Here is a 21,803-nt window from a genome sequence, read left to right as displayed (position 1 = left end):
TTTTGCGGAATACACTGAAAAAGTTTTAGAACTTTGGCGAGTGTTAAAAGCCACTGAGAAGTTTCCCATTCAGCCTTTTGAAAAAATATAAAAGAGAAACGGCTCTGAGAGTTTCACCCATGTCCAGCCATGTGTGTTTACTTTGCAGCAGCATGCGATTGCTGTACTTTCAAAACAGAATCCTCAGCTGGTTTAAATTTTGGATCATATCCACCTGAACCTGCAGGCAGTGCACACTGTGCCATGATGTTCAGGATGTGTCTGCGTGCGCTGCAACGTGAAAAATTCTAGATCTTGTGTGTTTTTCTATGAGGTGGAGAGAGCTAGAAAGTGTAAGAAGTTTGTACTTTAACAGAACACTTATAATGAAGTCTGTTATAATTTTTCTTTTTAATTAGCAGTTATAATTCTAGCTCAATCAATCCTCTAACACTTCAGGAGACTGAGAAAATGAGACAGACAGACGGAGGCCTTGTTATGAACAGAGAGAGACCCAGACAGAGCACAGAGAAAGAGAACAAGGCAGGATACCACGTCTAAGCCGGGATGATAACAAACACTTAAACTGTCAAGGGACCCAGTAAAGAGGGAGGTGAAAATTGGACAAGTGAAGAGAAGTAGGATAGAGTAACAGGGCTGTTTAATTAAAGTAAAAGAAAGTTGCTGTTAACACATTTCACTCAAAACCATAAATTCAGCCTCGTGTTGGCGCTACAGTAAAGGTGAAGATTTCACCAGAGTCAGCAAGATTCATCCTCTGGGTACCATGAATGTCATTCTCCCCTAATCTCACAGGAACTGATTCAACATGAATCTAATCAGAACAACAGGTGAAGCAGACAATCAGACGATCTGCCCTGTATCACTGCTGACGCTGTTCCCATTGGCTACTACTGCTCTGTGATCCCCACACAGCCCGGGGCTGTTCAGATGTCGGGTCACAGATGTTAAACATGTGGGATGTGAACAGTTAAGGTGGTTTGTCACCGACCTGAGAGGTGTAATCAGAGGCTCCTTAGAGTGGGACCAGTGAAACTTTGCCTGCTGAGTCAAATTGATGTCACTTTTCCTGATTCATTTGTCATTAATTAGTCAGAAAATAGAAACAGGATCAGGATAAAACTGTTTAACATAGTTATCAGGTTGTGATAAAGTGACAGTCTGCATGCTTTTAATCCTGACAAGTGTATCTTATTAAGAGTGTAGCATTTAGGTTGTTCCCAGTTCTCCAAACAGGCAATATTATGAGTGGAATGAAGGCCAAATAAAGGAGCTTTGTGAAGGACATTTACCTGATCCACTTGTTTCACAGCTGAATCCTCAAATAAATGCCAGATAAACTTTTGAATACATTTTTGCTGAAAACGAGAGCCGAGCGCACGTTTTGTCCCCCAGCAGGTAAAACCTGGTTCAGTGTTCATGTGGGCACCTGACTGTCCTTTTATCACCTATCCATTAAAGAAGCTGCGTTTCAGTGGTTCAGTTTGCCTCACAAAGCACTATGAACTAAACATAGTGCGAGATTTCTCATGCAGCTGTCTTCCATGTGTGCATTAAATTACAGAAATACAGTATGTGCATAATATTTACATAATAAACACTTGAAATGTGGTGTATGGAGCTTTCTAACAGAAAGAGGAGAGAGGGACCATGCATGGAAATATTCTGGGTTTCATATGCCTCATATGGCAACTGGAATATTAATGGTATCCATGAAATGTCTTAATTGGAGAATACCTCACTTTCATTACTGTCTATAATCACATTATTATGTTAATGTAAACGTAACCAGTGACATGTCACACTCACTGTGTCCTTGTCTGGTGCCGCTCTGCTTCTCACTGCAGAGATCAACCAAACCTGTGCTCAGGTTTCTTCCAGGCTCTAAGCACGAAGAGCAGCTGTGACCCAGGGAAATGTGCTTGTGTTCCTATGGTCACCAGTGCGAATCCCTGGACATGCTGGGAACATGCTGGCAAGCAAAGTGAAGTAATGCTGTCACTTTACTGAGCAACTGCTGCTAAAATGCCCTTGAGGAAGGGCACGTAAACCTCATTAGCCCCAACGTTAACCCCATCTGCTCCAGTGGATCTGCTCGCTGGCACCAGTACCAGACTGTGGCAGCTCCCAGTTGTAGATTATTAAAGAGGGGCATCATGGATAAAGAACATATGTCTTCTCTGGACTTTCCTGGTTAAATAATGGTATGAAAATAAATTTACCGTTGTCCAAAATGGATATACAACTACTGGAAACACAAACAGCAGGACTCGCTGAGAGAATGCATGAATGTGAAGTAGAACAATAAAGCTCCTCACACCTTAACTCAAGACTGACAGCACTTTGAAAACAACACACAGCTGCTTTACAGTCCTCACCCCCCAGTAAATAAATCAGACTCAACCTTCAGTGTTTGCAGTGCATCATGTAATTATTTACACACGTCCTCTGCCAAGGCAATTTTGATTGAACCACAAGAATATACAGTGGGTGACTGGATTAAATCCAACACACAGTATTTCTACTGAGATGCAAAATCGTAAACAGACTCAACCTGTCAAGAAAATAGAAAACGAGCAGATGCGTATATATGTTAATAAATCTGGAGCTGTCCAGAGATCACAGCGAACAAACACCATCCATAACTGATGTTTAGTAAAAAGGAATTACGAAGGAAACAAGAAAAACATTCTCTCTCCAAAAAGTTTATTCACTGTTTTGTTTTTACTGGATCATATGTGAGCTAAGCTGATGGTTCAGGTGTGTCACTGCTTAGTTTTTCATCTGCGGTTGATTTTTTTTTTTTTTTTTTTTTTTTTTTTTTTTTTTTTTTTTTGCTATTCAGTAAACTGAGTTGTTGTCAGTTTACTGACTTCACAACACATGCAACAAAAACATCATGAGATATTTTAGATCACTTTTAACTCACTCCCCTGAGGCTACACTGAACAAATGCAATGAGACAAAGAGGTTTGGCATAACACACATTTCACCCAGAAAAATCATAACAAAAATGCACTCAGCCACACTTAAATAGCTTTTTTCATTTAAGAAAAACTGCTGAGTACACAGTAATCTTTTTAGGTAAAATAACATAGTTTAATTTCTGATGTCTGCACTTGATTAGGTCGAATAAAAATAAAGTACGTTCCATCCAAAGAATAAATAAATAAATAGATAATTTAAAAAATTCTTCTAAACATTTTGCTACCAACTGATAAAGTACTGCTGCAAACGAATGCATCCAATACAAGAGACTGTATTAGCTGCAGCTAATAGTGAAGTTTATAATGTTTGTTGTTGACACAGTGCGAGGGAGGTGTTGACTTAAAGCGCTGATCATTTCACAGGCCACGCTTTGTTTTAATGTTTCATTGCACTGCGTCGTCCTGAGCTTTGTTTACCCATCTACCAGAATGTAATGAAACAATTGATCACACAACAACAAAACATAAATGATCTGTGAACAAAACAGCACGGGTTTCTGCGTCTGTGGTATCATCCACAACAATATTAAACCTAAGTTTAAACCGAACCTTCAGTGTCTCAGTCCTCATGGCACACAGTTTGACAGCGCAGCCTTAAAAGCGTATTATCTCTGTCTGGCAGTGAGTTTAATGGATAAATCCCAAGCCTCTCCACCTGCTCCCTCACTGTACATCTCTCTGCAGGAGAGCATCAGCTAAGAGCCTCATATGTAAACAGGGCTTGTTGCTCTTTGGTATTTCACAGTCACAGTCACACAGTCGAGTTTGTTTTACAGCCTCTTCCTGGATGTAACGCTCAGAGACGAAGGTGCTGATGAGTCGACCCAGCAGCTCAGCCCGTCTCCCCGGTGCTGTTTGATTAGCGTTACAGCTGTCACTGCTGCAGTTGTCAGCAGATCCCTCACTAATTTGGCAAATCTCAAAAGTATCTGCTTGTTTCGTTAGCAAAATGACCTAAATACATCCTCCTTGTTAACCTGCCCCCCCACCTCTCCATGCCCCAGTATCAGGGGGTAGAGGGATTGTTTAAGGGTTGAGAGAAACACACTATTGCCTGCATTATTCCTGCAGTATTCCTTTAACATTTTCCTGATACACCCCAGACCACGACACAAATTTCTAAAAGCAGATTGAAAATGAATTTTAGTTTTTAAATCCTAAACCAAAAGTATGCATTAAATACATAATTAGTAATGTCCTGCATATATTTATATTAAAAAGTATATGACATAAATATTCATGTCGCACCACTGGGCATAATTAAAGCGACTCGGTCCTTCCACTTGTTTGTTTCAGCTGTGAAATTACAGCAGCTAGGAGCTCTCAAAATGTTCATCACTTAAGTTGCGGCTCATGAAAGCTGCAAAAGCCAGATTTCCATATTTCTGAATACCAACACTGGCGTACTCTCTGACCCCTCCTGTTTCAGACATGTCTCACCTCGTATTACCACAAAGACTGACAACAGTTTTTTTCTCATTTGACAGCTTGTATTTACTATGAATCTGATCTGACAAGAACACAGTGTGACCAACAGCTGAGAGTGTCTCTGTGGACAGAGTCTTGCCCATTTTCAGTCCATCTTTCTGCATCAGTGTTTTCTGTTTTCCACTGTTTATCCACATATCAGGGCATGAAATTAGGTTTTTTTTTGGCTCATCTTCCAGATGATTTTAAAAGAATACACCATCACCAGAACAAAGTAAGACATATTCACCATGATTTTTTGTGTGAAATCAGTGATGTAAAGTACAGTAAGCAGTGACACAGGATAAGGTGTTGTGAGAAAATAAGAGGTGGAGGTGAACAGCACCGATCGGAGTGAGGCATTTCCTCCTTTCCTTTCCATTTCATGATGAGCAAATGAAGATGCACAGTTGTACCCGTGTAAATGTCAGTTTCACCAGTGAGAGGTAACAGTTCTCTGTAGGAGCTGCAGTGAGTTCTGTTGCTATGCAACCTGCATATGGTTGTTTCTTGGCTGGTGGTTTCAAACAGATAGTTTAACTGTGTTTGAGGTGTTCTGCTTCGTACTATGAGCGATGGGGTCCCACGTGAACAGGAAAGCTCTGCCCGACCAGGCTTTAAACCAACAGTCCTCAAGTTAGGAGGCGTCTGCTAACCAGTGAGTTTTCACAGACTGAGACATCTCATCATCTGTTCGATTGCCATGAAATTTTGTTCAGACAGCCATGTTGCCCAGATGATGTCTCTGAATGACTTTGCTGGTCCCCTGGCTTTTCCTCTAGCTCCCCTATGGAGTTGACCTTTTGGGGTTTGAATGATATATTTTGCCAAGTACAGGATGGATTGCCATGAAAACTGAGATATTCATGGTTCAGGATTTGGTAGAAACCAAAAACAGAGCCAAAGCTTTCAGATACTCATCTCAACAAGTTAGGAGTTGGTGCAGTGAGTGACAGAGGCTTTTTTTAACTTTTAATTTCAAGACACAGTTTCTTTGTCCACAGTCCAGCCATGACAGTTTCCCACTCGATAAAGTGCTACTTTACAGATGACAGGCAAAGTTGGGAAACTTTATCTGATACTTTGCATGCATGTGTGTGTTTGTGTGTGTTGCAGAACCCTACAGCCCAGCGGTGTGGGTGATGATGTTTGTGATGTGCCTGTCGGTGGTGGCTGTCACCGTCTTCATCTTTGAGTTCTTCAGCCCCGTGGGATACAACCGCAGCCTGCAGAGTGCCAAGAGTAAGAGACAGAGTCACTCCAGCGTCGGCACGCCAATCAACCCGCCGCCAATGCTCATTTCACAGCGTTATTACTGACTTGTCACTTCGTCAGTTATGTAAGCGAGGGGGGGGGCTGATTTGAGGAGGGTGGTTGCTCAAATTATGCAAAGCGTCCCACTTTTTTTTTTCTTTTTTTTTTTTTTTTTGACTGCAAGAGTCAAAACAATCACTCCACACCCACTATCCTGCTTATTTATTTTAAATGAAACAAACACTGATGGTGGTGATTTTGACGTTTCTACAGCACTTGTCAGTTCATCATTTATTCCAACTGTTGACTGGCTGCTCCTCTGTGCTGCTGCATTCATTTTAGATAACCGTTTAGAAATGTTATTCATTACTTTATAATAAATCAACACAAGTGGAATTATACCAATTTGGAGTGACAGGTAGATGTTTGTTCGTCACTGGTTGTCTGTTATGTAGCTTCTTCTGGGCTAAAGCACCTCTGCTTCTGTCTCTCTTTCATTTTTAAACATACCGTTTTTAATCTTATCCCCTATTCCTATTTATCTATTATTCTCATCATGCAAAACTTAGTAAAACTGTGTCTGACAACACCGCTTACAAGCAACTGAAGAGGCTCATAACCCCCTCACAACCCAGTTTTCTTCTCCTGGATATTCCAGCAGATATCTTAACCCATATCTTAACATTCAGACTCCTTGCTGTTGGACTCCAGATTGCCGTCAGGTGCATCCAGTTTGCTTTAATTATCCTTGAGATGTGTCTAGAACTTGATGAGGGTCCACCTGTGGCAAACTGAACTGACATAGTTTAGAAATGTCGCTGCATGTCAGCACAAAAACCGAGCCATGAAATCCAAGGAACCGTCTGTAGACCTCTGGGATAGGATTTTGTGCTGAGGCTCAGATCAGAGCGAGGGTATAAAACCATTTCTAAAGCTCTGAGTGTTCCCAGGAGCACAGTGGCCTCAATAACTGTGAAATGGAAGAAGTTTGGAACCACCAGGACTCTTCCTGGAGTTGGCTGTGTGGCCAAACTGAGTAACCGGGAGAGGAGGCCCTTGGTCAGGGAGGTGGCCAACATCCCAACAGTTACTCTAACAGAGGTTCACTGCACAGATGGGAAAACCTGCCCGAAGGACAAACATCTCATCAGCACTCCATCATCAGGCCTTTACGGTAGAGGTAGCTGCTTTGAATAAAAGGCATACTGAAGTTTATGGAATCACCTGGGTAACAGACCTGAAGATGGCAGTTCAGATGCTTCCCATCCAGTCTGATGGAGTCTGAGAGGATCTGCCAGGAACGATGGGATAAACAGCTGAAATCCAGATGTGCAAAGCTGGTATAGACTGGCCCAAGAAGGCTCGAAGCTGTAACGGCTGACAAAGCAGCTTCTGCTGTGTTCCAAATTAAGGATCTGAAGTTTTCAGTTTTTGAATGAATTTTTTTAAAAATTAGTTTTTAGATGTACAACACAAAGTGTGCAAAAAGGGAAGGGATCGGAATAATTTCAGAAGCCACATTTGACACGTTTGTTTTTTGGAAGCATCTGGACCAAAGTAACACATCAGTGTTTGCATTTTACACCTAAGATCATGACAAGTTAAAGAATTTCAGGGAGGAAAATGGACAGTAATCAGTATCTCAAACAACTCGAAAGCAGAAATGAGTCAAAGTGACCAGCATCTTTGTAGGAGGTGTGGAATGAGTCAGCACATTCGGATCTAAGACAGCCAGACTGAGCACAAGGATTCCATCGTCAACCTGTGCTAAAGACCACTGTCAAACCGTGATGAGAGGTTACAGTCTCTTGTCCACACATGACCACTTGTAATCAAGTGACTCTTTTTACTATAAACTGTTACCAAAGGCCACAAATGAATATCCTTTAAAATATCGTTTTTCCGAGCTTTCAAATATACATCCAAGATTTGTGCCTCGGCCGCAACACAATGGAAGTAAATGGATTTTCATTTGTAGCTCTCAAAGTATCAGTGAACTACACAGTGAACGTTTTTCATTGGGACTACTTTCAACTGAAGAAACAGTGGAGCAGTAATTGTACACTGAAAAAAAAACTCTGTGCATGACCAGTAAGTGGGAAGTGTGTTCACCCTTCCTTTCATCTCTCTTTTAGCTTTCAAAGTTTTAATGACCTTCTAAGCAAAATGAAGTCTGCTGTTGGCTTTAATAGATTCTTTTCGCTGCATCTTTTCATCACTGAAACATTCAGAGTTTAACTGCCCTTTCACCGCAGAGAAGTCAGAGTATGACGACAGCAACAGATGTACCTCCGCGTTTCGTCTTCATTAACAGTGATTCTGTATTCAGCACGAGGGAATATACTGCTAGCTTTAATCTTCGATAGCTTCATATAGGTCTTTGCTCTACCCCCTCTTTAACTCTGCCTCCCCTGTTTGAACTTTCAGCATCACACGGCTCTTAGATCACAGTTTGTCCCTGCAATCACTGCGACTCGAGATCATAATGAATATATACTATATGGCCGGAAATATGGGGCAATTTCTTTCTGGCTGTTTTTGATTATTTTTGTGTGTAGTCCGTTGAAGGCATAAAGAAATGCTGTTCCCACTTTGGTGTGGAACAAGTGAGCTGGTCTGACAGAGGCCTGACCTCAGCCTTATCCGGCACCTTTGGGATGAACTGGAACACCAACTGTGCTGGAGCTCACTAATGCTCCTGTGGCTGAATGGGAGTAAATCCCTGCAGCCACCAAGCAAATATCCGGTGGAAAGCCTGAAACCTGACGTGTGGAAGCTGTTATAGCGGCAGATTAATGCCTGTGGTTTTGGGAAGAGATGTTAAACCCTCACATATGAAATGTAATGATCAAATACCATGTGCCGTGTTTTGTTTGGGTTGGGTCTACTTAAATAATATACAGAGGAGGAAACATGAATGGTTTAGTATCAGTGAAAACTAAATTTCTCACACACTCTCTCTCTCCCTCTCAGAGTCAGGTGGATCTAAGTTCACCATTGGGAAGTCGGTCTGGCTGTTGTGGGCGCTGGTCTTCAACAACTCTGTGCCTGTGGAAAATCCCAGAGGAACCACCAGCAAGATCATGGTAAACACGCAACCTGAGTCACTGACTCACTGACTGACTCATCAGCTGCTCATCAGAGCGGCTGAGTGTTTCTCAGTGACTGCATGACTCAACATCAATAAGCATCAGTAGTTTGATATTTGATTTTTGATATTTTTCAAAAAAAGGTCTCGATGTCCCGTAGTTTCAGACGTTGAACTTACATTAAAATCTTTGTTTCCACAGCATTTAAATTTTCCTTCATGTCATAAAACACCTGCCTTTCATTAAAATGCTGTTTTGTGTAACCTAGAAAAATCTCCACTTTCCAGTCAGTTTCAGTTTTTTTTCCATAAATGAAACACGTCAGTCCATCAGTTTTTAGTTGAGTAAATCAGCAGTTTAGCTACTTGAATGGTTAATTGATTGGATACAGGTGAAAATATAATACAATGCTCCATCTACAACTTTATCTTGATTTAATAATTTCTAGTGCCCCCCCCGCACACACACTCTGGCACATCCCTAATTTGCATTATAAAGAAAAGAAATTCAAACTTACGAGCTTTATGAGCCGGTGCAATCAGGTCGAGAGTGTTCATTCACTTGTTTCACCACGGTAGCCTTTTTAATACCTGCTGTTGCTCTCTGCACTCGCGACGTGAAAGGAAAAATCAGCTGAAGGCTTGCCCCCTCAACTGCAGAGTGAAGAGCCACGGGAGGTGAAAAACTCAAGGTGTGCTTTTCCTTCTGAGTGTCTGCCCGGGTGCTTTTCACAACAACCCCAATCATCTCAAGAGCTCATTAGCTGCTCAAAAGGTTTTTACAAAAGGGGTCAGAGGGGAGAAGGAAAGCTGATTATCTTTACTGCTTTTTCTCTGAAAACGTTGTAGTTTTTGGTTAAACTGTAGATTTGCTGCATGTCCGACTGCAGATAGTTCAGGTTTCAAGGTCCCAAAGTCTGCTGAAACCTTTTCATTTCATTCAGTGTGTTTTTAAAATACACTAAAGAGAAAAATTGTGCGTGTGAGAAAAATTCCTTCGACAGCAGCATCTGAATCTGATCCACTTTCATGACACTTGCCAGCTAAAATATCACATCAGACACCCGGAGCTAATCACAAGCAACGGAAAAAGATTACAAGATCATTTTAATCTTTAATGGAGGCTTATTCTCTAAATGACTTCCATTTATTTGTTCATTTTTCATACCTGCTTAAGCCTATTCAGGGTCATCAGTGAGTATCCCAGAATGCACGGGATGAATAATTGACAACCAAAATACATTAAAGTTTTAAAAGGTTTTACATTGGCCCACGAGAGCCATCGTAAGCGAGGAGTCCGTCCTTCAACCCTCCTGTTAGGACAAAACCCTCCTGCTGAAGCGTCCTTGAGCAAAACATTTAATCCTCATTCACTAAGATAATTTTTTTTTAATTATGTCTCAGTTGCCAGAGCTAAGAGTGTACATTTTTCATCTTATTCATTAAGAAAATTATGCAAATAAACTTTTGGCATAAACACAGAGTTCTGTGGAAGCAAATAGCCCTGTTCATTACCGACTGCAAGTGCAAATTTAGTTCTAAGACTAATCCACATCTCTCGCTTGCTTCCTGGCTGAATGTCAACAGCTCAGCATCTTGCAGCAATAAAAGCAGCACTTCAGAACAGCCAAGTGTTTTTACACCCAGTCCTTACACCACCTTTTAAAGAATATTTTATTTTTGCTGTAGTCATTTGGGCCAGAAATCCAGAAGTGGAAAGTGCATTCAGATACTTAACTTAACTGGCAATACCGCAATGCTCCACCACAGCTACAGGTTCGCTGTTCACATTTTTACTTGGCTGCACATATAAGCAAAATGCACTTAAATATTAAACTGCTGGCAATACTCAGTATTTTTCTTATCACCGACAGATTTCATGGACAGACCAAAACACACAAGTGAGCCTGGTATTTCTTTTCCTCTACACCTCCACTGAGGTCCAGAAACTCTGAGAAGTTGTGTTGTTTTCTCACTCTGAAAGATGTGACAGAATTCTCATGTATTTTTATTTATGAACTTACATGGCTGAACACACAGTCAGACATTTTGGCATAAACGCCTTCTTCAGTGTGGACAAACCACATCACACCTCAGGGATTTTCTACCTACACAATGTGACCAGTGTGAATACACAAGTAAATTCTGTAGTTCGCACTATGTAACTGCAGTCCACACAAAAAACTATTAAAAACACTTCAGTGAGCCTCACTGTTGCACCGGGTGACGTGTTCTTTCATTACCATGAGCACGCGCGCTCTATTTTGACTCCATACCCACTGTTCTGCTGCTCCAAATAATGGGGGTTATGAAAAAGAGGATTTCCTCGCAGAAATCCACAACATGTCACTTTATCATCATTATAAATTTAAGTTCAAGTAAGAAAAGGGACAAATGCTGCAGATTTCTGGAGGCTGAAGTGTCACGCTGACAATTATGACTCTACCCTCCAGACAAGACAGAGCTTCAGCTCCGGGTTTAGCAGGGAAATGCCAAGAAATGAAAATAGTGTCACTGGAATCTTAAAATACTTCCTCACCTGTCACACTCAGCCCTCACTGATCCTACTCCACCGCACTCCTCCGTCAGGTGCTGGTGTGGGCCTTCTTCGCTGTCATCTTCCTGGCCTCCTACACTGCCAACCTGGCTGCCTTCATGATCCAGGAGGAGTACATCGACACAGTGTCAGGACTGTCGGATAAGAAGGTACGGGATGGGCGGGTGGACGGGGTAATTGATGGATGTATTCATGAACAGGTGGTTGGCTGGAAGGACATGGATGGACGGAAATTTAGCTTAGCAAGGATTCAGAATGGTGTTGTATGTTTACATAATGTAAAACATTTGAAATGTGAAGATTCAAAGCTTTTATTAATCCTCAAAAGTAAACAGATGAAACGACAAACAAAGATGAGATCATCCTGCAAAGGTTGTTTCATGTCTTTCTCCAAAGCGGGTGGGCAGCTTCAGAAAAGCTCGAGTTAACAAAAAAAAAAGTGAAATACTGTTATGTGCTCCTTGAAAATGTTCTCTCTCCCTGTTGCCTACTCTTCTAATATTTCTCTGTGCAGCTTCAGCAGAACCCACAAAACTGTATCCTGCTGCTCTGACACTTTAAAACCTCATCTGTTTTATCACCCACCCAGTTCTTCAGAAAGCTGTGGCAGAGAGGCCCTTCTTTGAAAGTGAAGGCTTTGAATCTTTGTAGCAGTTCATCCTGCAGCTGGGTTCAGCTGCTCTCCCTCCTTTTCGTCTACTTCTCTTTAACTTCCTCCATTCCTTCTATCGCTTTAATCACCGCCCACCTTTTCTGTCCTCCTCGTGCAGTTCCAGCAGCCGACGGAGCAGTACCCGCCGCTGCGTTTTGGCACGGTGCCAAACGGCAGCACTGAGGAGAACATCCGCTCCAACTACCCCAACATGCACCAGTATATGATCCGCAACAACCAGAAGGGTGTGGAGGAGGCAATTGATAACCTCAAGACTGGGTAAGGAGAGGAAAAGAGAGGGGGAACGGGTCATCACCTGACCAACCATCCAGTGACTGCGTTAATGGGTTGGCAGTTCACAACATATAAAAGAGGGAAATAAAGCAAAAAAAAAAAAGTATAAAAAAAGGCACTGACATACATCATGTGTGCGTTTCTTGGGTTTTGTGTGGACTGTTACATTTCAGTGAGATAAATGAGTATACAAATCACTGGTGCTGTGAATTGAAAAAAGGAAATACAGTGGTCGCATCAGGCTAAAATGGAACAGAGTGAAATACATGACATTACACAGCAGACTGGGACCGCAATGAGCATGGAGTAAAAGATGTCAGACGTTGTTTGGACTGAAAGAGACCAGGCTGTATCCACAGTAAAAATCTTGTTACTACAAATATACTTCTGCTGTCGTCCTCCGTTTTAAAAGAAACTCAGCTTTCTGCGTAGCTCTTCCTTTAATACACAAGTCAAAGTTGCCCAGTTTTGACAACAGCTCTTACTCTCAGAGCTGTTCAAAGTGGATACCAGCTTTCCTCCCGTTTTCATATATTTTTTTTATATCGAACTTTAAGTTGTTGTCCACACGTAGTTTCAGTTCCAGCAGCCTTGCCTGACTCGCCCAGCTAAGCGCACTGATCTGCTTTCGCCTCGGGAGCCTCAGCTAACTGTTGTAACCTGTGCAGATGCATCAGGATCATGGCTACTGGACAAGACGAGAGACGAAGAACAGGGGGGGGGGGGGAAGTAGTTTTAAATAATACATGCTAGCAGCCACCGCAGTGCAGGGGGAGAATCCCGCCATATCAGCACCGGCTGCCACTCAGGCGCCTCTTGTCTTCAACGTGTGGGGGGGAGGGGCGGGGTTTATTATCTGCCAGTGGGGCCACAAAGTACACAAAGCACTTACCATAAAATACACACTTCCTCATCGTGTTTGAAGTGGGAGGGGGAGGGAGGTGAGGAGAAGGGGGAGTGATGCTAGTTGATGTTGAATGGGAGAAGCGAGCACACACACACACACACACACACACACACTCCGGCAGACTGACGAGCAGCGGCCACAGTCATCAGCAGATTTCACGTACCGTGTTATTAAAACTCACATGATGTATTTTTGTTTCTCATCCTAACTCATCCTCCTTGTTCCTCTTACATCAGTGTCTGTCTCTCTCCATCTCCACTTCATTCCCCTGTTCTCTCCACCATCTCTCTCATTATCCGCTGTTTATCTCTCTTTCGTTATCGTTCTCTCTACCTCCCATCCCGTCGTCATTTATGGGGGAGACATTAGTTTATGCCGTCGATGCAAAGTGGTATGAAGATCCCTGTTTGATTTTGCTGTTGAGATGCCAAACATCACCTCTCCATCTCTGTCTCGTTTCGCCTCTCGAACTCCTTCTCTTCCTTCTCTCTAATGCTTTTTTCTGTCTCCTCTCTGGCCTCCTCCTCCTCCTCTCTCATTAACTCTTTGCTCCCAGCTTATCAACTCCCTTTGCTTCTACTTTGCACTTCATTCCCTCCTCCTCCCTCCCTCCTATCATTATCTCTATCCCCCCTTCTCTCCTTTTCCTGTCAGCCACCTCCACCCCTCCTCTTCACCTCTTTTCAATCTTCCATCCTTCAGCACAGTCCTCTCCTCCCAGGAAGAATTTGGTTGTACAGTGCAGCTCCCTGAGTGTGAATATAAATGAATGTGAAGAAGAAGAGCAGGTGTAGTTACAAATTCATCATCTGATCCTCAGATATACATCATCAGTGTGAACTCGGCTCTTACATTCAGTCCATTATTTTATGATGAACTGCTCTAATTCACTTTTGTTGTACATCCATTTTACACAACCTGCCTTTTCTTGCTTCCACGTCAGTGAGCGACTTCAACAGCTGCAACTAATGATGCTTTTTAATCTATTAATCTATTTTTAATCAAATGTTCAGTTAGTTAATTGATTCCTCTGAAAAATGCAAATTGCAAATTGTGAAAATGTCTATCACTGATCTGATTTCTGCAGACATTTGATCTATTGTTATATGTATTGATATGATAATATTGAGATTTGGATTTTAACCTGTGTTGTCCAGGTGCAAAACAACCACTGTGTGTGTGTGTGTGTGTGTGTGTGTGCGTGTGTGTGTGTGTGTGTGTGTGTGTGTGTGTGTGTGTGTGTGTGTGTGTGTGTGTGTGTGTGTGTGTGTGTGTGTGTGTGTGTGTGTGTGTTCGTGTTCGTGGCTATTACTGAATGTTGGTAACCGCCAAAAACCATCTTCTGTTTGCTCCAACATGATGTGGCTGAAATGACATGAGAAGAATCTTCTGGACAACTTCAATGTGGCTTGTTCACAGTGTTTTGTTCTATTCACTGATTTTAAATTCTTTGAGTATAAGAAACAACATTTGGTGTTCTGTTCTCACAGAAGGCGAACGAGACGCACATTTGAATTTTCACCGTGTGTTAACTTTGTGCTGCTGTTGCCTTTTTGTTTATGTGACAACATTCAATGCAAACTTTATCCATGTTTGAAGTTTAACAGAAATGTAATGAAAGGGTTAGGGTTTGCCTCTGCTATGATCTCTGACGCGTCACTGTCTCAGCATCGGTTTATCCGTTATCTCTGTCGTTTTGTTGACCACTCTCTCTGTTGTCATTTAGCTCCAGGTCAGTGATTCCCATTCCTTCGTGGTAATTTTCCTCCTTCCTTCCTCCCCTGCAGGAAACTGGATGCCTTCATTTACGACGCTGCAGTGCTGAACTATATGGCCAGAAAGGACGAGGGCTGCAAGGTAGGAAATAGCTCCCCATCATTTCACAGCTCTGCGCAGTGACACACTTACACACAGTGGCAGCCACCGGTGAAGTCTTCTTACCCTGCAGCTACTGTTTGCTGCAAAACTACAAGATCACTGTGCTCAACTGCTTCTCGTGGGGCGATGAAAGAGAAAACAACAGACGCCCAGGAAGCATGCCAAATGAGCACTTCTACAATAGCTACATCTGCATTAAATAAATCAAACACATACATTTATATTTGTCCCTCGCGGCCTGTAGCTAGTTAATATTGTCATTTTTGGACAGCGCCGGTGTTGATTTATTTATAAGTTTGCATTTGATACAGCTCCCACAGCGAGAATGAAAATCCTGCCCAGTGATCATTTGTAATAAGGTCTGTGTGAGGCCTGAGCTCCCAGCAGCCTCATACAGCCGCCGCTGCTGCAGTAATTATTACAATTCATGTGGATCTATATTAATTCCTCGACTGAAACAATATCCCACACTCCAGCTATGGGATTTTTTTGGGGTGATGTCGATATTAGAGCTGAGCCAACTGTTTTGCATTTATGCTACAGTGACAGTAGACAAAATATATTACACAATCTAATTTTCATTTGCCATCTGTCTCTTTGAATATGACTCTAGGGATTCATGTGTTTGTGTGTATGCGTGGTTTTGTGAGCGTTTACATGTTTGTGTTTTATTCTAAAAGGTGATGACCATCGGCTCTGGGAAGGTGTTTGCCACCACAGGCTACGGCATCGCCCTGCACAAGAACTCCCGCTGGAAACGGCCACTGGACCTGGCTCTGCTGCAGCTGGTTGGAGACGGTAAGACAGGAGGGGAGGGGGTTATGGCTGGTTGGAGACGGTAAGACAGGAGTGGAGGGGGTTATGGCAGTGAAAGGCAGTAAAAGCGGAATGAGAAAGCAGCTGAGTCTCAAGAAAGAGCTTAAAGCCACAAACACGTTCAGCTATATGTAACTTGGAGATGCTGAGGGGACGTTTTGGTGAACAACCGTAGCTGTAAGTTTAGAGGCTTTGATGGAAAACAAATCTGTTGTCTGCGAACATTTTACTGACGTGTTCAGTATCGACACAGTTCAGACGCACAGTACGATGCAGGAAGAAAGAAATCTGAGAGTTTGTCTTTTGTTCTGAGATTCCTGTGCAGATGGAAACTTATGGAAAACAGTCATAAAGATTTTCTCTCATTGACACCATTTTGTAAATTATCTATATAAGTGCGTCTATGGCCTCAGAAAAGTTTGCATTAGGCTTCATTAGCAGGTGGTTTGATACAGGAAGTGGTTGGATAAACGAGGAGAAAGTTGAGCAGGAGGTGAAGATGAGGAGGGGAGATGGAGTTAAAGGGACAAGGAAGAGGGAAGGGCGAAGTTATGAGGAGTGAGGATGAGGGAAAGGTGTGATGGGATGGGTGGAAATGAAAGAGGAGGGAGAACGAAAGATCAATACAGAAGGTGAAAGGAAGGAAGAGTATAAAGGAAGAGGAAGGGAGGTGTGATCTCTGTTAAACCTGTCAGATAACACACATACTCCTTTCCTCTTTCTCTTTGTTCACACACTCAGTAGCTCATCACACATTCTCCGTCTCATCTCTTTGATTACACACACACACACACAGCCTGACTCGCTCTGAATTTATTTCCCTTATTTGTTATTTATGCGTGTTGTTGTTTTTGTACCTGTCGCCTTCTGTTTGAGAGATGTCACTTTTCTGTGCTGGATTGTTGCTTCTCTTTTTCTAAAGTTCTGAGATGTATTTAAAAGTTACCTCGTTTTTTTTTTTTTTATTAATTTGTTTGTGTTTCACTTATATTCTTTCTTTTCTTGATTTTCTTGATCTTCCTTCTGATCTTCTGACTTATTATCTGAACGTACTAATGCTCCCTGCAGACTTTATGATCTTTATTCGGCCTCTGTTTTATTTCTCTGTTCCACGTTTCTCTTCACAGTTGAAATTGTTTGTTGAGGTGTTTGAGTTGAGGCTGTATTTTGTTTTCTTGGTTTGCTAAATTATGTCATTTTACCTCAGACTCCTGTTTGCAGAAAGCTGAATCCTTTCTCTGCAGTGGGGAAACTATATGTAATGTTGTTTTTTTGTTTTGGTTGATTTTATTTTCATTTTTTAAGGTTTTGTCTGGACGAGCAGATTTTTCTAACAGTGAGTTTTACAAATTTTCAGGATCCCTTAACTTTAGTACAAACTCTGAGCCCATTGTTCTACAGATTACAGCTCAAGGCTCTGTTTTCAGAAATGAACACAACAAAAGGCAGATGATAATGGGTCTCACATAGAAGTTTGCAGAAATTTTTCTTTATTTTTATCAACTCCCATTCAAAGAGCTTAGAAACTAAACCGGATGGATTTTTAAACAACTCCTGGGAAAATCAGAAGATAAAATGTGGCCTTTTGTTCCTGCTGATGAGAAAAGAAAATATCAATCCAGCTGATCTTGAACAGCATAGAAACACACACTGTGTGCGACCCCTTGCAAACATGATCTTAAAAGGTAAAGTTCATTAGTAAATACAGAGACAACAACTAATGCAGGAAACTGAGTCCATTCTAAAAAAAAACTGACTAAACATAAGGTCTGTTTTTTTTATTCACAAATGTAAAAATGCATTCGAACCCAGGCTGTGTTCTTGAGTGTCTGCACTGACACCTTTCAGCCATTTTCATTCATTATTTCTGCCTGCATATTACATCCAGTGGTCTCCCACATTTCAAAGACTATAGTCACGTATGTAACACGGATAAGTGTACAAGAGAGAGAGGAAGGCAATTCAGATCACTCAAAGCAGGAAGAGGAGAGAAAAGACAAAGAGCAGGAGGTATGACAGAGACAGATATGAGGGAAAATGGAGGAGTGGACGGGCACACCGCTCCTTCTGCTAGCTTTAATAGCATAATTAACTGGCTGGCATTGTTAACCAGTCTGTTTATGCCTGTTTGTGTCAATCATGCATGGTCTCTTGATGTTTCGCAGAACTGCTTCTGTGCGTGTAAGTATCTGGAAGAGGAAGCAGAAAAGCGATTAAAGGAATGGTGTGGAAACCATTTCAGCGGTCCCTATCAAAGCGTCCACTAAATCCCAGAGACAGGTGAACGTTTTTTAAATTACAGCTGGGATTGAATTGGATCTGAAAGGAAACCGCGGACCACAAGACAGACAGATGCATAGTTACTGGTTTCAAGGCAAAAAAAATGATGCAGCAAAGATGGAAATAAATATTAAAGTGTTTGTTAAATTGTTAAATCTTCTTGCTGCATTTCCAAAGCAGATGCAACGTTTGATTTCTTTCTGACTGACCCAAATATTTTGCCAGTATTTGCTCTCTTCCATTCATTCTACTGGTTAAATAGAACAGGATAAAGAGAGCAGGTACACTCAGCCGAGAGAGATGGTGAATAACTTTTATTCTGTGACCTTGACAGGTTCCAGTAATTTGGTTCGCAGTAGTTAGAGGGACTCTCAGTATTAAAATCTTTCCCTGTCTTTTACATTTTCATAATGAAAGGAAAGCCATTCAGCTTCTGCTGACATCAGTGCTCTGTAAAGGTGCCAGCAGTGCTACGGTCAGAATTCAATTCAGTTCCAGTAAGAATTCAAGAATTTCCCACTTTGGGATCAATAAAGTAAATCTGCCTATCAGTACGTCTGTGTTCAAGAAGAAGAAAAAGATGCCAGGACTGAATGAGTACCAACGTTAATCTGAAACATCGAAGCTATGAATGATGGGAAGCGAAGTGAACTATGAGGATGTTACATGCACACGAGTATCCTGTTGATGTGTTCATACGTGTAGACAGTAAAGTGCTCACTCACATTCAGATAGAAAGGTTTTCTGTTTCTGATCTGTGTCAGAAACACAAATATATTTTATTTAGAGGTTTGTTTGTTTGTTTCTTTGTTTGATCCACTAAAGGAAGAAAGGAAAGGAAAGGAGGAGAAAACTAAAAGTGTAACACAGTTTCCACAAATGTTAAAGCTCTGCATCGATGTGTGTAGATTTAGGACGATAAACAACCTACCTAATTAAAATTCTGACATCTGTAAGGCTGAGCGTCGTTCGTCAAAGCCAAATCCAGCAGACACGGTTAAAATGCGGCAGTCTTCAGGCACCCATAAAGCAAAGCCGCTTCGTCCTGTGCTGTGGAGATAACTCATGTTTCGGATAGTAACTCCACGTTTGACTGAAACTGCACGAAAGCATCTGCTGCAAACTGCATTTGACATTTTTGGCCAGTCATGATTTGGCAAATTGTGCTGTCTACACTGATCATCCAGAAACTCAACATGCATCACAGCAGCCTCACGTCCAAACCGAAGACATCGCATTAATCCATTATCCACCGCATGTGCACCGTGGCCCTCAGCAGGTCCTGTAATTGCTGTTTGTCACACGTCTCTTTGTTGGAGCATTGTCGCTTCCTTTTTTAGCACATTACTGGTCAGTCACCAAATTGGCTTCTCTGGGGTGCAATTTAGCCCGTTCGCAATTAGCGAGCTCAAGAAGCGGGTGGAAAATGCCTCAGTGCCGGCAGTGACAGCAGCTCCCCGGGGCAGCCGGCACGTGGCTACTGAAGTATAGAGTTTTTACTGTAAGTGAGACATTTGGCTATTTGACACCGATAACACAACAGTTGATATGGATGAATATGAATACAATTATGTCTGTTTTGAAAAAAAAGGAAAATCTGAAAATATATATATACTGCTGAATTTACCATGTGATCCATAACAGCACAGTACTTTATGAGCAACAGTCAGAGAGCGGATGCACAGCTTTAGAATTAATAAAGGAATCCTTTTGAAGACGAACCAGTTTGGTGTCAAGTCCCACTTTGCTCCACCAGACTTCCAAGAAATAAATCGTCTTTAAAGTGACACTGCAAAGGAAAGAAATACAGCAATCTGTTGTGCTACAAACGCCGGCGTTGCACCTGGACTGAAATCCCACGGCACCGTGTATCCAGAGTTCGATTCTGCTCCACCACCTCTTTGTGTCACTCACACTGATTCATGCTGACTGAGCAGAGCCAATAAAAACACCTCGCATGCAAACGAATGATAAAAAGAAAATGTGAACGCAAACAGCTTCGGGCACTAAGGGTGGAACATACTGTGGCAGCATTGTAAACCTTTGGGAAATTGATTTCTTTTTTTCTTCACAGTCTTTTTTGTTCAGAGGACCGTGAGTCCTCTGATCCCTGGATGTTGGTTTTAATTTGATAGATAGGTAGACCCACAACTTTGTTTGGTATGTTTTGTTTACTTCGAAAAGCTGCAGATCATTTGGGATCAACGTCTAAAAACAAACAATTAAAAATGGCAGAAAATTCCCTTTTTACTCTGATACGTTATTTTCCATTGTATTACGTGATTACATTTTTCCATTACTTCATTTTACTAAGACTCTGCTGGTTTGTAAATAATCCTCTGAGTGTTGTTGGGTGAAGAGAGTGCAGAGTAAAAGATGGGATGGTTTTAAAAGTTGAAATTTGTTCCGGCAGTTGGACAAAATGTTCTGGCTTGTTGGAAGTTTGATAAGCTCCATAACTCCCAGTGATCTCCTTAGAGATCAATTAGAGTTCCCACCTCCCTCTCACGCACCACCTCTCCCACCTCTCCCACCCTGAAAACACCTTCTGTCTCTCAGGCTGCTCGTCCAATCATTACTTGTGCTTTTCAGGTTGGCTGATGAAAAACACTTTCACTTTTGACAAAACCATTTCTTTCAGAGACGGAGGAACAGTGCAGTGACACAACAGCAGGAACGACCACAGCTCATATAATTTGCTTCTGTCGCTCAAAGAAACGTTTACAATAACTTTAAATGATGTTTTTTTATAATGTTTTCTGTCCCGTCCGATATTTTTCTCCCAGGAAAGTTCACTTTTGCTTCATTCACAGTTATTTATACAGTGAACATTGCTGCTGTCCAGAGTGTCACTGAGAATGAAATGTAATCCAATTGAAGCAGGACAGGTAAAAGATTAAACGAAACATGAACATGAACATCTTATAAAATAAGACCAGGCAACAAGCTGGCTTCTATTTCTGTGTACAGAAAGAAGAACATGTCTCAGTACAGCAAACGTTTGCACCCGGTCATCACTTTGAGAGATTCTTAGATTCGGTTTCTTGCTCGGTACAAAATGCATTAAATTAGTATTCTGTAACTGAAAGACTGAAGATCTCCTTATACACAAAGACACTCACGTACATATAAATACATTTTTACCTACATATACTCTGATTTGCACAAATCCCACATAAACAAAACTTTGTGCAGGAGAGGTAGGAAGATAAAAGTTTATTCAAAGACCTGAAAACTCACAACGCAAGATGACTCCCTACTCACCACCGAAGCTTTGATCATGAAAAAGTTTGTTGTGCATTTGGGATTATGTCATTTGCTGACAATCCAGTTCTCTTTCCCTGATTTTATTCATTTTGGACCCCCGTGACCTTGTTCATTGAATAACGTGAATCTGAGCTCAGAGGAGTCAGTCGAGGTTCATCTGGCATCTGGTTAGGCCTCCTGGAGGACGAATTCCAGGAGACGCTGTATTTCTAAAACTGCTCCGAGGCACAATACCTTTTCCCTTAATGCACTTTTTTCTGCACAGATTGGATAAAGGAGACATTATTTATAATGTGTCTGAGAGCACTGGAAATCTGAAAGCCTCAAATATTCACTGCTGACCAGTGTAAAGCTTT

General features: G+C 41.7%; 1 protein-coding gene across 1 annotated transcript in view; it reads left to right on the top strand.

Annotated features, from left to right (window-relative positions):
* Positions 1-21,803, top strand: part of grin2da (glutamate receptor, ionotropic, N-methyl D-aspartate 2D, a) — an 88,261-nt gene that overhangs the window by 54,545 nt on the left and 11,913 nt on the right. Inside the window, exons 11-16 of the mRNA XM_041053727.1 lie at positions 5,571-5,696; positions 8,682-8,794; positions 11,386-11,502; positions 12,124-12,284; positions 14,994-15,063; positions 15,765-15,882. Coding sequence (XP_040909661.1) covers positions 5,571-5,696; positions 8,682-8,794; positions 11,386-11,502; positions 12,124-12,284; positions 14,994-15,063; positions 15,765-15,882 — 705 coding nt within the window. The remainder of the gene's footprint in view (positions 1-5,570; positions 5,697-8,681; positions 8,795-11,385; positions 11,503-12,123; positions 12,285-14,993; positions 15,064-15,764; positions 15,883-21,803) is intronic.

Source organism: Toxotes jaculatrix, chromosome 13 (assembly GCF_017976425.1).
Source record: "Toxotes jaculatrix isolate fToxJac2 chromosome 13, fToxJac2.pri, whole genome shotgun sequence".
Lineage (NCBI taxonomy): Eukaryota > Metazoa > Chordata > Actinopteri > Toxotidae > Toxotes > Toxotes jaculatrix.
The sequence above is the reverse complement of the archived record's forward strand: the minus strand, read 5'-3'. Positions and strand labels throughout refer to the sequence as shown.